Source organism: Ambystoma mexicanum, chromosome 4p, assembly GCF_040938575.1.
Source record: "Ambystoma mexicanum isolate Mex_15411 chromosome 4p, UKY_AmexF1_1, whole genome shotgun sequence".
NCBI lineage: Eukaryota > Metazoa > Chordata > Amphibia > Caudata > Ambystomatidae > Ambystoma > Ambystoma mexicanum.
In genome coordinates this window covers 1,263,786,857-1,263,804,978 of record NC_090927.1, presented here as the reverse complement: position 1 = coordinate 1,263,804,978, position 18,122 = coordinate 1,263,786,857, and the positions used below count along the sequence as shown (strand labels likewise).

General features: G+C 48.7%; 1 protein-coding gene across 3 annotated transcripts in view; it reads right to left on the bottom strand.

Moving 5' to 3' along the window:
- WDR27 (WD repeat domain 27) overlaps positions 1 to 18,122 on the bottom strand; it is a 2,413,256-nt gene that overhangs the window by 878,827 nt on the left and 1,516,307 nt on the right. For all 3 annotated transcript variants that reach the window (XM_069606956.1, XM_069606954.1, XM_069606955.1), the window contains exon 16: positions 13,007 to 13,113. In XM_069606956.1, the coding sequence (XP_069463057.1) occupies positions 13,007 to 13,113 (107 nt within the window). The remainder of the gene's footprint in view (positions 1 to 13,006; positions 13,114 to 18,122) is intronic.

Sequence of the window (18,122 nt, the reverse complement as noted above, 5' to 3'; positions counted from 1 at the left end):
CCAACATGTGGCTAGAGGATAATAACCTGGCCGATGGCAAGGACAACTCACGGACTGAGGCCTAACCCCCTCGGATCACACAAGCTACCCCCAAGCAACAGTAGGAACCACCACACACGACGCCGGAACACAGAAGGTAATCCAACTTCAATTAATCATTTGGAAACGGCCTCGCTCGGCTCCGCCGCCGGGCCCTTGCCCCACCCCCAGCGAAGAATTCACTCGGTCCAGGCACCCGCCTGAACCAGCTCGCGCCCGACTCCCGGATGGGCTCCGATGGCTCGAGAGCGCCTGAGCACCGCAACGATGTTGTAGTCGCTGGGCGCACCAGTTTGAGTTTTGTTATTATTTTCACTAGTTGTACAGTCTTCATGCTTCTTTCGCCAACCAAGACCGAGATGGGTCCAGGACTTGACCCGGTAGATCGGAAACCAGTGGCATCCCCCTCGCAGCCTACTTACTGCGGATTACAGCAGAGCCGGACTCCGGGGACGGAGTCCCGCATCAGATCCGAAACTCAGACCCGATGGCGGCACAGCTCACCTTGATGACATGGAACGCGAGGGGTATGGCTCATACCTCAGACGTAATCGTATACAGTCCTACCTTAAAAGGAAGAAAGTCTCGATTGCACTCCTTCAAGAAACCCACCTCACGACGGAGGCCATTTCCAAGATTGCAGACCGATGGGCCGGGACTGTGAGAGGGTCCCCCTACTCCAAATACGCGAGAGGGGTGCTAATATGGATAAGCCCGGATGTGCCCTTCCAGATGGAGGGGTGCGAACAAGACAAAGAAGGGAGATACGTAGTGATTTGGGGCACAATGGGACAGACCCCGGTCTGCCTGGTCAACTCATACTTCCCACATCACGGGACACCGGCGTACCTCACCACAATGATCACAAAGCTGACTCAGCACCGGGACCGCACCTTTATATGGGGAGGCGACTTCAACTGCGTTGTTGACGCAAGCATGGACAGATCACTGCCTCCCCTCCACCCGAGCAACCCCGCACCCCTGGCCCTGAAGGAAACTCTGGAGCAGCTCAATCTGGTGGATATCTGGAGGGAACACCACCCGGCCGATAGGACTTACTCCCACTACTCAGCTCCACACGGAGTCCATACAAGAATTGACTACCTGTTTATCAGCAAAGAGCTCGCCCCACATGCCGCAGCCACAGAGTACCTGGGGCGAACGATCTCCGACCATTCCCCACTGACCATGCTATGGCAGCTGAGGGGCCCCAGACCCCCGATCCCTATGTGGAGGATGCCGACTGCGGCACTTGAAGACCCCGAGTTCAGGGAGAACCTGGCCGAAAAATTGGAAGATTACCTGGAAATCAACATGGGGTCGGTATCCTCCTCGAGCACATTATGGGAAGCTATGAAGGTGGTGACCAGAGGGGAAATTATATCGAGAGCCGGCGGAATCCGCAGGAAATTGAAGATAACGCTTGAAGCACAAGAAGTAGAGATCTCCCGACTAGAGTCTACCCATGACAACTCCACAGAGGGCGAGAACAAATTGAAGGAAGCCCGAGCAGAATGCCAACAAGCTTGGGAAAGACTGGAGAAATTCGATTTCACCACACACACCATCAGATCCCACAAGGAATTGGACAAACCAGGGAGGTTGCTGGCCTGGCTCTGCAAGCAGGAACACCCCAAACACCTCCCAATGGAGATACTGGACGTGGATGGGACATCCCACACGACTCAGCTGGGGATCAATGACGCCTTTGCCAGATTCTACACCAAACTGTATGCCCACGAGGCACAAATTCCTACTGAAGACATTATAGACACACTTGAGGAGATAGAACTCCCCCGTATTTCACCCGAGCAGAGAGAGGAACTGGAGATGGAGAGCACTCTTGAGGATGTGCAAGGGGCAATCAGGTCCCTCTCTAACAGTAAAGCCCCTGGCAGCGACGGCCTCCCACCTGAGTTTTACAAAACGTACGAGCCCATCCTCACCCCAGTTCTGCACGAGGTCTACCAGGAGGCATACACGAACGGGGTTCTCCCCAACACCATGAAAGAGACCATAATCGTTCCCATGCTCAAGCCACATAAATCACCCACCGACTGTGAGTCCTACCGCCCTCTGGCCATGCTAAACTATGATGCCAAGATTCTCACATCCATATTAGCCCGCAAACTGGCCAGAGTGGTGGGATCCATCGTCCATGAGGACCAGAACGGATTTGTGCCTGGGCTCAACACCACAGCTAACCTTAGGAGGCTACAACATGTAATGGCCGAAACATACGAGAGAGATGAAGACCTGGCGGTGTTGTCGCTCGACGCTATCAAGGCCTTCGACTCCATATATTGGGAATGGATCAGGGAGGTCTTGAGAAGATTCGGCTTCGGAGGGGGCTTCATCAGGTGGATCGAGGTCCTCTATAATTCCCCAATGGCAAGAGTGAAAACGGGAAGAATGGTATCAGCAGCCTGGGAAATACAAAGGGGAACGAGACAGGGGTGCCCGCTATCGCCCATGCTGTACATACTGGGCCTGGAGCCGATCGCACTATACTTCAGGCAGCAGCTCTTCGACGCTGGCATCATGGTGGGCAATGTACACCACATAATATCTCTATACGCTGACGACGTTCCCCTATACCTAAGAAACCCCTAAGTTAACGCACCGACAGCACTGGAGGTGCTAGACAATTACGCGAAGTACTCGGGGATCCGATTCAGCAGAAGCAAGTCCTCCGCATTCCCCCTGGCGGGCCTACGCAACACATCAGAAAGCGATCTCCCAGTGATAGGAATAGGTTGGAAACTGGTTAAGTTCCGGTACCTGGGGATCAACGTGAGCCACACCCTGCTACTCACGCACGAACATAACACTGAGGTCGACATCACGAGTCTTCGACGCTCTATAAAATTCTGGTCCAAGCTCCCATTGGCTATGGTGGGCAGAGCAGCGATAGTCAAGATGATCGTACTCCCCCGATTCCTATACTTCTTCGTGAATATTTACCATTATGTCCGACCGCCCTTCTTCAAGAAACTGGAGTCTATCATCAAGGACTTCCTATGGGGCCCTCACAGGCATAAACTGTCGCTATCCGTTCTTTCCCTCCCACATAAAGAGGGTGTAATAAAGCTACCGGATCTCCAGCTATACTACCTGGCCGCCCAGTTAAGTCACATAACGAAATGGCTCTCGGACGAACCTTCGGCTGAGACGGAACTACTGAGGCAATCCTCGAACAACGTGATCCCCAAGAAAACCCTATGGCACCCCACACGGCAATCCCCGACCACCTTACAAGTGATTGACCTGGGTAGGAGGATATGGGCCAGGTCCTGCTACATCAGGCGAGTGCAACACCCATACTCTCCGGATAACCCCATCTTAGCAGATACCTGCCGAACGGATGCAGACCTCTCCAAGGCAAGGAGGTGGGAAGAAGCCGGCATATACACATGGGGTGACATGTTCGAGGAAGGGGAATTCAGGGACTTTGAATGTCTTAAGGCCACCGAAGGAATACCCCCGGGCCAGTTCCTCTGGTACCACCGCCTCAAGCAGACTGCCAAGAAACAATGGAACGGCTGGCCGGAGGAACCCTCCCCTGACCCTCTACTTCAAGAAATGCATGACCTCTCGGATGGCTGGAGACCAGTCTCCAGGCTCTATAGCAGACTATGCGACAAACCCAACCCTAAAGGCGAAGCTCTGAGGGCGAAATGGGAAGCGGACCTCGAGACCCCGATTACGGATAAAGAATGGGAAAGAGTGTTAATATTTCCCAAAAAAGTGTCTAGGAATGCCAGATTCGGCCAGATTCAGTTGAACATCCTGTATAGGACATACATGACCCCACATAGGGTCGCCTCCTTCAATAAGACATCCTCCCTGCATGCCCATGGTGTGGGAACGATAAAGCGGATATGATCCACATGTTTTGGACTTGCACTAGGGCGATGACACTATGGTCCAAAGCCAAACAGACTTGCATGGACGCCGGAATGACGAGGTACGAATGGGCTCCCGGCGAGTGCCTTCTGGGAAAGTACCCCAGACCTAGCAAGTTCAAGCATGCTGTCAGGTTAATGGATATCTCATGCATCCTGGCTAAGAGAACAATTGCGATGGCTTGGAAGACGCCGTCGGGCCCCAGGCACGAAAGATGGCTCAAAGAACTCGAGAGATGGACGGTAGCCGAAACCAGGGCCTGGCAAGAAGGAATCACGTCAAGCGGCGAAACTGAGAGCGGCACCTTAGAATCATGGAAGGCCCTCCTCAGAGACATACGCTTCAGCGCCGACCACAAGCCCCCCTGAAATCTCGTAGCATCACACTGGCACTAATCCCCTGCTCCCAGCCCGAAAGGACAGCCCCTGTATGCGACCCCTCCTGCTTCCTGAAACTCTGGGTCGCTGGCCTTGACCCATCCATCCACTGAAAAGTTCGCTACAACATGAAGACTGTTGTTGTCTTGTTTGTTCCTTCCCTCTTCCCCCCTTCACCATTCCCTCTCTTGTTTGAATCACTGCTTAATTTTTTGTTGTATTGCACGTTTTTTCTTTTCCACCAAAAATCAATAAAATACGTTTTAAAAAAAAAATAAAAAAAAAATAAAAAAATAGAGCTTGAGGGACTGGCCATTTCGTGGGCTATACGCCATCGCAAATATTACATACTAGGTTGAGAATGTAGACTCATTACTGACCATTTTCCTTGTGGTTCCTGGACCTTCAGCCTTATTGTTTCACAGTGGAACACTGAATGGGTAGAGACCAGGTTAATGTCTACTTTCTCTCCCGGTTTCCCTGTTAAACAGTTAGGTCCAAACCGCATAGGGGATGGGTATGTGAGGGACCTGAGTGAACCCTCAGTTATACTCCCCCTAAATCCTCCTCTCAGGTGGCCAGGAAAAGGCCATTGCTTTTGGATCCTGACCCTGGGGGTGGATATGCGAGGGAGGATCACCTGGGAGGAGGGAACTTGGGGAGTGGGGAGAGGATGTCTTTGGTTGAGACATGGTATCCCTCTTTCCCTTAACAAAAACAAACCCTACCTTCCCCCTGCCGTTGTAGGCTATTCTCCGTCTTTGCCTCTCTTACACACATGTCCCACATCCATTTCACTTTAAGACTGGGAGGAGGAAGAAGCAACTGGGAGATATGCACACTTCCATTCATTCACACCACTTTGGTACTGAGACGACGAAGAGGGCTGCAGAGGAGTTCCATTGCACCAGCCAAGCATGTTAGTAAATAAGCTTAACTATGGTCAGGCAACTAAACTGAAGGACTTGCACCTGCAACCATTTAACAAGCCCCAGCAGTGAGGAGAAACTGGCCCTGAGAGAAGGGTGCGGCTTTCCGAAGCACAGCGGGCTGGAGAGGAACCGGCAGGAAGGACGGTGTGCTGAGCAGGAGGGTGAAAGACGCCGAGCCAGAGCTGGCAGTGAGAGGGTCAAGAAACCTGCAGCCTTCCCTGCCCTGTGACCACAGCAGGAGCTGTGAGACACCAAAGTCTCCCGCTCGCCGCAGGCCGCTTGTAACTTCCACTGAGGAAGAGCAGAGCTATGTGCAGCGGGACTCGCGGACGGCGAGCGCTGCTCGCAAGGGCTCCCGTGAAGCACAACCCGAGCGAAAGGAAGCCAAAAAGGAGAAATGAGACGCCCATAGGAGCAGCAGCATACCAGTGAGTGTTAAGAATGGAACACTCATACCGGGGCACTGCAGGGGCTGGAAGTGGGCATACATAAATTCCGAATGAACTGAAAACTATCACGATTGCTATGGAAGACCAAATTACGGGGTTTTTGAATGCTAACCAAGCTACAAAGTGTTACAAGTACTTTTCAGAGTCCAACAAGTATTATGGAATAGCGAGAATAAGATGCAAAGTATTATACATACTTTCAAAGGGGCAACAAGCAATTTTCAATATTGAACTAAAGAAAAGATATGATGAACATATTTGAATACAGCACGAGATAATAGCAAGTGATGAGCACTAATCAATACTGTGAAAGCAAGGTGGTGGAAAAGGGTGAACACCACAGAGTGAGTTGTGCGAGATGCACTTTGTGGCAAAACCAAGAGACTGCCAAGGAGAATCTGAAATGAGCGTTAATCAAGGACACAGGTTCAGAGACAGAAAACCTGTGTTGGCAAGAAGCTTGAAGAATACAGATTTGTATTTTATTTATTTATAAAGTGCACCTGGCCCAAAGGCATCCAGGCGCATAATTTGAGATACAGGCATAGTCATCAGAAACAGTTACTATACAGGGAAGCATTTACACATTTACAGTGTTATATGCAGACATAGTAAGTAGTAACAGTTAATGTACACAGAGGTATTTACAGATTATAAACAGACGGGGGTCAAATAAACAAGGATAAACAGTTACGATTAAATATGCGTAACCAAATGCCAAGGGGTATTGGTTGTGTGACCTGTAATGGGTGGATCATGTGGTCCGACAACTGCGCCTAGACCGAGTGACCCCAGCTTGAAAACAGTCAGAGAAAGTAAAGACAAAGAAGCTGTTTCTTAGACCCATTGCTGAAGTGAATCTTTGTGCACTATTGAAAAGCTTGGATGATTAAGAAGTTGAACTGGACTGTTTTTGAAGGCCAGGAGATTTTAACTGATTGTAGTTTGTAGTTTTGAAGCTGTAAGAGCTGACTTCTTGGGGAAGGGAACCCCAATGCCTTTTTGGAACTGTTTTGAACTTGGGGAAGGGGAAGCTGAAAGTAAGCCAGGAGCTTATTATAAACGATTTATTTAGAAAGTTGAATCTGTTGTCTGTGTCTTACTTCATGATGCCTTCACACCGCCGCAGGGTCAAGATCAGAAAGCGGTTGCCGTTCCCTGGCAACATGGGAGGAGGTCACCACTGGCAGAACAGTGATGACTCCACCAGATTCATCCAAATTACCCCCCCCCACCATTAACGTGCACCTGCCAGCAGTCCCCAACTCGTGTCCCCCCACCCGACACGTCATCATACTCCAGACCCATGGGCCTTATGGCCACCCAAATCCTACCCCACGCCACCCCAGTCCAAACACCCAACCAAGCATTCCATCGACTCCAGATTTAATTCCCAATGTCATGATAGAAAATAAATAACCAGCATGCCCAAGAATACATGTGCCTCAGACCCACACAATCGCGACACATGACTGTGAAAAACCACATTGTGACATGCACAAAACAAATGAGAGAGGACCACACAAGTATAGAAAAAAAAGTGTATTGAAGAACAAACCAAATGAATAAAACAAACGCACACAACAAAAAAAAAATATATTCCAAGTCTGGAAGTCCAAAAAGGAAAAAAAAGTGAATGCTGTAACCAATAAAATCCAAAGTAAAATGGCTCCAATGGGTCCGTCCATCAAACAAAAATAAGAGTTTAAAAAAAGCAAAGTATTCCACCATGGGTGTAAGAAAATGAAATCCAGGTCCAAAACAATTTACAAATGAACATCCAAGGGTCCATGAGCCCAACAATCCAAAGGAAACCTATCCTAAATCCTACCTAAGTAATAATTATATACAAAAAAGGCGGGGCATAGACCATGTGCCCCAAAGGAAAAAAAATAGAAAGGAAACTTACACCTACAGAGCTATTTACAAAGGCGGCGGGCTAGTCCCACGGCTCACTGTTTGCTGTTCCGGGCCAGGGCATCATTGAACTCCATGTCGATGTTCCGGAGGCGGGCCTGTTCCCTGGACTCGAGGTCTCGCAGGGATGCAGCCATGGAATCCTTCAACTCCCTGCGAGTTTCCTCGAGTCCCTCCGCCCGCCTCAAAGCCCGGTGCATGGATGGAGTTCTCCGCCCTGACCATCCTGAGACTTGCCCTCTCCGCCTGCCGCCTCTCCGCATCTATTTGCCGGCCCAACCGCTGCCACACGGAAGACACTCCCAGTCTGGGGTCCTTCTGCCCCTCGGCCGATGCATGCCCCCGGGGTGTTGATGGCCCCGAGCCATGATGCCTCCCAAGCTGCCTCTGCCACCACGATGGCATCCGGGCTGATGGAATCCCCCAGTGCTGTTGTGCACGTACCCTGCCCGATGATGCCGCCACATCTGCCATCCTCTGGGGTCCAGTTGGTGGGGTGGCCACCCCTGCTGGACCTCAGACTCCCGATTGCGGCAGGCATGGGATCTCGACCTGGCTGGCTGCGTTGGTTGGGGCAGATCCACAGGGGGCCCTGGTGGCATCTGGGCCGGAAGACAGCAGGGAGAACGACTGGCATATATTGTGCACAGAGGAGGAGACACATGGAGGAAACCCCGACCATGGCCCCTCCCAAATGGGTCACGTTGGCACAAAGCTCTTCATGATGACGTGCGTGGTCCCCCCAGGAAGCATGCACGTCATCACGAAGGGATCAAGCTCCATCCGGTCACGGGTCCCCTTGTCCGCAGGTAGAGGAGTGCCAGATGACGTGAACCTCCCCCCTACCTGAGGACGGGCCTGGGACGGGGTGCATCCTGCTGGTGCATGGTGATGCAGTTACAGTGTCAGGGACAGAGACATGCACAGGCACCTCCGTGGCGACCTGTGCTGCCTCCTGCCCCTGGACTGCACCACTTGCCCCAGTGGTACCACCCCCACCAGGCCCCATTAGCAGCTCTGTAGCGGCCTCCTCCTCCTCTATACACACCACCAACTTGGATGGCTCCACACAGTCTTCTGCTGTAGCAAGACCCTGTGGGGGCTCATCCGCCCCTTCCGCTGCAGCCATAGTAGCAGACGCGGCACCAGTCCCCTCACTCCCGGATGATGGAATTTCCTGGGAGGGTTACAGGGCCTTGTGTCGCCGGCCGGTGGAGGCATCCTTGCCGCTTTCCTCCACAGCGCCGTCTCCGCCCTCTTCTTCACTCGCCGCTGTGTAAAGGGAGACATTGAACACAAGCATCAGGGTACTGTACAATAGTCCCCTAGACAGAAAGCAATAGCACATGAGTGGCACTGTCAAACGTCACTTCCATCATGTCTCCCAACAACACATGGGTCAGTGCAGGCAACACACATGCAGGAACTGCATGGCACATGCAACAAAAATTTGCATCCATGTCCACTGCACCGTAAAAACATTCAATGGTGGCCTGAAACTCACATGCATCATGGGACATGCTGATCACACGCATCACCAGAGGGTCATGCATCTGGCCCCGTATGCCCACAGACACAGTGGATACAAGGATGAGTAGGCTGTATCAGTGATTCAACACATCGTCATGGACATGTGTCATGCATCTATGACAGCAGCACAAATCTCTCACACCCCAAACATGTCAAAGTACAGGAACAGGCATGCATACATGTGTGCATTCCGCATGCTGCTCAGCAGGATGCATTGTAACACATACTCCATTCATGTGGGTCACGCCTGACTAGACTCACATGCAGCACCATCATTTCCCTGCACACACACATCCATTCATGACCCATATCGCACATTAAGCCGAGTAGCTAACTACCACCACGCTTCAACATGCACTGTTTGAAACGTGAATGCGTGGCCACTTACCGCTCAACTCCAGACGGGCCTGCATCCTGAGGATCTGGTGGTGAAGCACTGGGCGAATGCGCTCCAGGTCCCTCATCTGCTGGGTGGTAAGATGGGCCCGGTGCCCCACTGCATCCGCTGCCTCCAAGAGACACCGGGTCTTCTTGAGGGTCCTGGATTTGTAGTCCTCCCAGCGCTTCCGGACGTGTTTGATGTTGCGGGGTGCCACCCCCTCCGCGTTGATGGCACCCACTATGTCCTCCCAGATCCTCTTCCGTCCTTCATTGTCGGCACGCGATGGTGTGAAGAGGGCATCATAATGCCCCAGAACTTGCTCCACCAGGATACCAACTTCTTTATCACTGAAGCTGGTATCCCTCTGCCTCTCTAGCTGGGGGTCGCCAGTGGTCTCTGATGGTGTTTGCCCCGACATTGCGACCCCCGAGGCAGGTGTGGGTGGGCAACTGGGTCCTGGGGCTGGGCTGTGGAGTGATGGGACTTCAGTTGGGAGTTCTCTGTTCCAGCAGGGGTGGTCACAGCAACTGGAGCCCTGCAGATGGCAGATGTGCAGGCACTAAATGTCAGGGCACGGTGGCAGCAGGCAGGTAGGCAGCAGCAGTTGGCTCGTGGGAGGCTGCTCGGGGCTCTGGGGGGGCAGTAATTCAGTTTTCTGGGCAGGAGCGTGGTCTTCCGTGTGTTGTCGTGTGGCCGGCTTGATACAGAGTGATTTGGCACGTGAAAAAACTGCACGTCAGCATGTAATACGAGGAAAGGCCCTTAGCGCGTAAGCGTGTCTGTGACGTGACACGCGTGGGCGTTCCCCTGGCACGGGTTGAAGGTCTCACGTGGGTTTCCATCGCTCTGTATGTGCTTTTCGTGGAAAGCGGTGCGTGTGTTTTCCAGGCGTTGGGGTTCACACGCGATTACTTGACAGCAGGTGGGTGTTGGCTACGCATTCTTCTTCTACACGCAAGGCAGGCGGTGAGTCGCACACGCTATTTTTCCCACTGTGGGTGTCCCTGTTTATCGCGTACCCCTTTTTTTCGGCCATACTAGCCTGCGTGTTGATCACGTACGTATTTTTTCAGTTCCTGGCTGCCACAGCGTACTGCGTGTGTTTTTTTACACGCACATGTGCTACAGGGGTCGCTTATCTCTTTTTCTTGCTTTTATGGGATGCCTGTGCGTTGCGTGACATGTCATTTCTCCTAGGGGGAAACAGAATGGGACATTCATCTTGGCTGTATATACGCGTTTGTTGTTTGTGCACACTTTTGTATTGTGCAGGGACGCTAAAGCCTGCCTTTTGCCTTTGTGTGGCGGACGTGTTTAGGCGTGTTTATTATTATTTTTATTATTTAGGCCTGTGCGCGTCTTTTGCCGTGCGCAGGTTTCTCGTATTCAATTCCATGAATATGTGTTGTTCGCGTGCGTGTGGGCGTTCCGTGTATTTCCTTCCAGTACTTCCCCAGTTACGCCTTCTTTTTCACGCGTTGTTCCCCATTCCACGTGTTATGCCACTTTTTGGTGTGTGCGCTAACGTTGTGCGCTTTCGCTGTGTCCGCCCGTGTGCACCAACCACGGATTTGGCGCACATCCCAGGGTTTTCACGTGCAGCGCATTCCATGAATCGACGAACGGCTGTGTGAGCGCTTTAGCGCGCGTGCGCTGAGATTTACACACTCGCGCTCCCCTTTTCGGCCCACATTTATTCCATGAATTACCCTGAAGGTCTTGAGTATGGGGCTGTGCCGAATAGCATATGTAGTATTCAGCCGAATAACTAATTGTTTGTCAACCATTCCGGCGAAGCAGAATATGAAGCCGAATAGTACCATTTTAAATGCATTCTATACTTTTATTTCTCTTAATTGTAATTAATGTAGCATCTTTATTTAAATTATAAAAGCCAGAAAAAAAGCAGATTCAACCAAAATGAAGGGACCAAATCTACAGAAGGTTGCTGTATATTCAAAACCAGTGCCAATTAAAGTAGGAGGCTTCACAAATGCAGAAGGACTAGGTTGCAATGAACAAAGTGGATATTGCAATTTTCAACTGCCTTTAATAATAATAATAATTTAGCATTTATATAGCGCTACAAACCCTCAGGTATCTGAGCGCTGCTTATTATTACCCACGGTGTGTGGTGCTCATTTATCAACCTCGGAAGGATGAAAGGCTAAGTTTGGCCCTGCCAGGATTCAAACCTGGGTCAGCAAGCTCTGCACGGATGTCAAAGCGAGCGCTCTACTCGTTGTGCTATCGGCCCGGCTTTGTGAATTAGATGCATTGCATTCTCTAGCCAGTTGCAAAGTTAATGCAATCGAGTTTCTAAACTTCTTTGCAGCTCACATAGAAATGTATAAAATGGTTCATGTCGGCTCATGCAGGACAAAAGTCAAGAGGAAATCTGCAACGCGTGAACTCCATCTCACAACTATTCACCCCACCAAAACCAATGCTGCTCACTTTTCACTTATCCTCGCCACTCCTTCTCGCCAATACACAAACATATGCAACTCATCATTCCAAATAAAGTATCAGATAATGTTAAACTCAGGACTTAAGCCCTTAAAAAAAGAAAAGGGGGCACTATGACGTACGCAATGGGAAGTGACATGACAGGAACTGAAAGTATCCTAAAGTGAAATATGCAAATTTCCAACTGAAAAAATGGCACATTGCATATAAACATTCAGCAAAAGAAAAGATTTTCCTGTATTGTTGCAGGCTAAGTTTAAAAGATGAGCACCTTTTTATGTCTAAGAATCTGTAACAAAACATGCCCTAAGGAGCAGATTACAGTATAAGATATTTTACAACTGTGTGATAGCAATTTGTCTGGTTTTGTGACTAAGTGTCTGGTCTAATTACATTAATTTTGTAAACTGAAGTCTATATTTGCCTTTCTAAGCTCTTGTTGCATTGTATTCAAATGAGAATGTCAAAGTATTTGGCAAAAGCCGAATAGCAAGAAACTATTCAGCCGGAGCCGATTACCTTGTTTTCAACCAGAATTCGGCTGACTACTTACTCGAAGCCGAAGTTCGGTACACACATAGTCTTGAGATTTAAAATGTATTCATTTTAAATCTAATTTTCAGTTCTTCGGTTTGGACTACAATACCTCTTGCAAGAACTATATAAAATACAAGTTAATATCTTCCCACATTAACCAGAGAATTATCACAAATCACATAGCGATGACAATGTCTGCAAAGTAAGACTATGAAAAGTAATAGCATTGGTCACCTCACATGAACTTCTTAGTCAAACAAATAACATGTTGAACTCTCCTGCTCCCCCAGTCCCTATTCCATTCTAAAACTTAACTTTTACACAAGGCCCGCTATTCATGTTACATGGTACAAATGTAGTTTATGTGTATTGAAACTATGAAAAGATCACATAACAAAATGTATAGTAACCATATCTAAGAGAGCAGAAGGTATTTTTAGAAGCACATTTTGATGTATTAGGCCGTACCTGAATACTGCATACAACATACAGTGGTTGGTTTATCCGCCAACCTTATTTGTACATGAAGTTTACTCGGAGGAAGACAATCCACTGGGTAATCCTCTTTAATACCTCTGAGAAGAAAAATGAAAACACTCCGGTGACAATTTTGTTTTCTGATTTGCAGCTGTGCCTTTAATCTTCATAGTTCTGTTTTTTTAAGATCATTTTTATTAGTCAGATTATGAAGTTTCATGTTTTTCGGTTAGTGGAATACAAATTAAAAGTAGTGATCAGTGAACAGAGGAAATAGAAATATCAACATTTTACAGGAACATATTGATCCATGCTGAATCATGCTTTTTACTAAAAAACTTAATGAGGTTGACTTTGAATACATCAAATTCTTTTTTCAACATTATAGGGGAGGCAATAGAGATGGAAGGTGTAGGGGTTAGAGGACAATGAAAAGGGAGGGGTGTACATTTATATTGAGAGGTTGGCTTATTTTCAAAGTTGAGTTGAGAGGTGGCCATGTTTTTTTTTTATTTTACATTTATAAAGCGCTCACACAGCCCGCAGGCATCGAGGCGCTGTTACAGGAATTGTTTGTTTTTCTTAGTTGCATATTTTTTTTTGTCTTAGTTACGTATTTATAACGCGCTTAAACACCCAGAGGTTTCTAAGCGCGGACCCGGGGATCGAACCTGTCGTTGCTTCAAGTCGTCTTGCTTCCAAGACGCGCACGCTGCCGCTGAACTATCCTCCCGGGATGTAGTGTGATGACTGAAGTAACGTGAAGGAAGAAACAATGATCGAAGAGGGAGATGACCAGTGAATGAAAGGTCATATTAATGCATACATAGACAGACGGAAGTGATGCAAAAGGAAGTAAATAGAGGTAATCATGACAAAAATCAGAATGCTACCATCATGTTTAAGGTCCAAAAATACATAATTGATCTTGGTTGTCAAATGCTATGCTCACAAAATGTACTTGTAATTGGTTATGCGTTAACATGAGAGAGAAGGCTATTAAACACACCCAAATCCAAACAAAATAAAGATCTGCTCTCAAATGATTCACCAAACTATAGAAGAGAACAAAAATCTCAGAGCAATCACTGCTCTCCTCTTGTAACGCTCACCTGATTCTCGCAGAGGCGCCGGTCTTGACTGGGCGACTACCGTATCTTCAAAGGTGATGTGTAGCACCCGGTTGGCTCTTTGGGCTGGACCTCTGTGCACTGTATGCCTGACGTGTAGAGTAAGATGTCTTAGGTAAGTGAATGCCGAGCTCTCCATCTGCCTCGGGGCAGGGTGCTGTAACCAGTTTCTTCACTGGATAGGTAGCGCAGGCCTCTTGACTTCAGAGGACTGCTGTCCGTCGTTTACTGCACGAACGGTAAGTTTCGAGTCATTCAAATGTCTTTAAAGTCTTTAGTAATGATGTCTCTTGTTTTGCAGGGTTCCGGCGATGGCGGATGACAGGCTGAAGTGAGTCGAAGATGGAGCCCGTGTGATGAATAGAAGCGCCTGGAAGCACGTAAGTAAGCGCTTGTTGCCTGCTTCACGATGCGCTCTAACTGTCTTTTTATTTTGCAGGTACGAGTTCGGAGCGGCTGCAGGGTGCCGGAATACCCACTGGATTAGATGTGGAAAGGAGTAATGGCACGTGAGTATTAAAGTTCCCCAATGTCTTTAAACGCACCTTGTTTTGTCTTTCAGATGCGGGATGCAGCGCCGAAGGCCTCCGGAGCGTGCGAAGAGTTGGTAAGCTTTTGTCTTTCAGATGCCGGAATGCAGTGTGAAGACCTCCGGAGCGCACGAAGAGTAGGTAAGATTTTGCCTTTCAGATGCCGGAATGCTAACCTGTTCTTTCTTGTCTTTATAGGTGTTGCTGAAGACTGGATTCAGGATGGTAAGCCTTTGCCTTTCAGATGCCGGAATGCTAACCTGTTCTTTCTTGTCTTTATAGGTGTTGCTGAAGACTGGATTCAGGATGGTAAGCCTTTGCCTTTCAGATGCCGGAATGCTAACCTGTTCTTTCTTATCTTTATAGGTGTTGCTGAAGACTGGATTCAGGATGGTAAGCCTTTTTCCTTAGGCCCAGGACCGGATGCAGAAGACACGATGAGCGTTCTGCTGCAGAGGTTGCAGAATAACGCAAAGCAAGATTCATCCACCGGGTGTGGTTTAAATAGCCTCCTGTAGTGCTTAGGTGTCTCCTTCCACAGCCACGCCTAAGTAAGAAAAGAGTTCCTGGTAAGAAAAGAGTTCCTGCCTTCCAGAAGAGTTCCAGTGTTCTGAATCTAGGGAGTGGCTCCAGCCCCACCCAACAGGAAAAGTAGTTCCAAACAGAAGAGGATCAGAGGCTCAACTGGCAGGCAAGTAAGCAGCATGGTCTGCTGAAGGTAAGTCCACCCAAGCATTATGAGCCCGGCGCTTCCAGCGCTGGGACTGGGCATATTTATGAGCCTGGTGCCACTGGCGCCAGGACTGGGTCCAAAAGGTCCCAATTGGGACTGGTTGGCACTTGGAACCTGGGTTATGGATCTGCTTCCAAGGGAGTTGGGAAAACCCTGACCTTTTGGAAGCAGAGATCATGACAGTACCCCCCCTCAAGGCCCCTCCCAAACCGGGCTTCTCCGGGGGTTTTGGCTTGTCAGGAAATGTTCGGTGAAATCTTTTGATTAGGCGAGGAGCGTGGACATATTCAGCAGTTTCCCAGGATCTCTCTTGGGGGCCGTAGCCTTTCCAGTCAATTAGGTAGAATAGTTTAGATTTGGAGATCTTGGAGTCCAGAATGCTTTTGACTTCAAACTCGAGTTCTCCATCCACTAGGATAGGTTTTGGAGATTTGGTTAGTCGGGTTTGAGGTTGCACGGGTTTTAATAGAGAGACGTGGAAGACCGGATGTATCTTCATGTGCGGGGGCAAGTCCAACTTGACCGCTACTGGGTTTACTATGGTAGTGATGGAATAGGGACCAAGGTATCTTGGGTTGAATGTGCGTGGCCGTTTTAGAGATAGATATTTGGTGGATAACCAGACTTGATCCCCTACTTGATAGTGAGGGGCTTCCTTCCGATGTTGATCTGCTCCTTTCTTGTATTGTTCTTTAGCCCTTTGAAGGTGAAAAACAGCTTCCTTAAAGGCTTGGGTGATTGTAGAATGCAGGTAGTCTACTGCTGGTGTTTCAAGATCTTGGAGGGGATCCAACTCCGAGGTTCGAGGGTGACTGCCGTACAAAAGAAAAAACGGGGTTTTCCCAGTTCCCGAATGGACAGAGTTATTGTAGGCATACTCGGCTATCCAAAGGATATCTTTCCAAGTTTTTTCAGTTTGTTGCAGCATGCAGCGTAAATACTGTTCCAGAGTTTGATTGGTCCTCTCGGTTTGTCCGTCGGTCTGAGGGTGGTGACTGGTCGATAGTCTCACATCAATTTTAGCCGACCGACAGCAACTTCGCCAAAAATGAGAAATAAATTGACTACCTCGATCCGAAATTAGAACCGAAGGAAAACCGTGCAGTCGGACGATGTTTTCGAGAAATTCTCGGGCCAGAGTTGCTGCTGTTGGCAAGCCTTTGAGCGGAATGAAATGCGCCATCTTGGAGAATAAGTCCACGATTACTAGAATCGTATTGTATCCGGAGCATGGAGGTAGATCGGTGATGAAGTCCATAGAAAGCGTATGCCAAGGGCGAGGTGGGATGTCAATAGGGCGTAAGAGGCCTGCTGGTCTTTCCTTTTGACTCTTGTTTTGGGCGCATACTCCACAGGACATTATAAAGTCTCTGATATCTTTTTTCCAAGACGGCCACCAGAAGTAGCGCTTGATCTTTTCTGAGGTCTTGGCTATACCGGGATGACCTTCCATTAAAGAGTCGTGATAACAAGAGATTACTTTTTTCTGTAAATCTGTGCTGGGTAGGTATAATCGTTCTTGGAAATACAATAAGTTGTCCTTTACTGCAAAGTCCTTTCCCTGCAGATGCCAATTCTGTATGTCTGCTGGAGTTACAAGTTGCCTGGCTTTATCCTTAACTTCCTCTATGGATTCTGTGACGATTACACCCAGAATTCTTTGTTCGGGAATGATTGGTACAGGTTTAGGGTTGACCAAGTGTTCTTCCACTCCCATCCGAGAAAGGGCATCGGCTTTACCGTTCTTTGTACCAGGTCGATAGGTAATTATGAAGTCAAACTCGGCAAAGAATAATGCCCAACGGAGTTGTCTAGAGGATTGGGCTTTTGCGGTCTTCAAATATTGCAGGTTTCGGTGATCCGTAATCACAGTAACGGTGTGTCGGGCCCCCAGCAGATAATGCCGCCAAGCCTTAAAGGCAGACTTGATAGCCAGAAGTTCCTTGTCAGTAATCGTGTAATTGATTTCAGGAGGCGAGAATTTGCGGGACCAAAATGCCACGGGATGCAACTGATTGGTTACTGGGTCCTTTTGTGATAGAACTGCCCCCATGGCAAGGCTTGAAGCATCAGTTTCCACGATGTAGGGGAGTTCGGGGCGAGGGTGTTTTAAGATTGGTGCAGAGATAAATTTAGTCTTCAAATCCTGGAAAGCTTGTTCCGCCTCGGTAGACCATTCAAATCGTTTGTTTTTCTTTAACAAGGCAGTGATGGGCTGGACTATTCGAGAGAATTCGGGGATAAACCTGCGGTAAAAGTTAGCGAAGCCTAACATGCTTTGCACACCTTTTACGGAGGATGGTGATGGCCATTTGAGAACTGCATCGACCTTCTTTGAATCCATACGCACTCCGCCAGGTGATAATATGAATCCCAAGAATTCAACTTCAGTCACGTTGAAAACACATTTTTCCAACTTAGCGAAAAGTTTGTGTTGACGCAATCTTTCGAGGACCATTTTCACGTATTTCCGATGTTCAGATTCCGATGAAGAATAAACGAGGATGTTGTCGATGTAAACAACAACACATACATCTATGAACTCTCTGAGGACATCGTTCATAAAATATTGAAAGGCGGCCGGGGCATTGCAAAGTCCGAAGGGCATGACCTGATATTCAAATAGCCCATACTTGGTGCGGAAGGCCGTCTTCCATTCATCGCCCTCTTTTACTCGTACCAAGTGGTAAGCTCCTCTAAAATCCAGCTTTGTA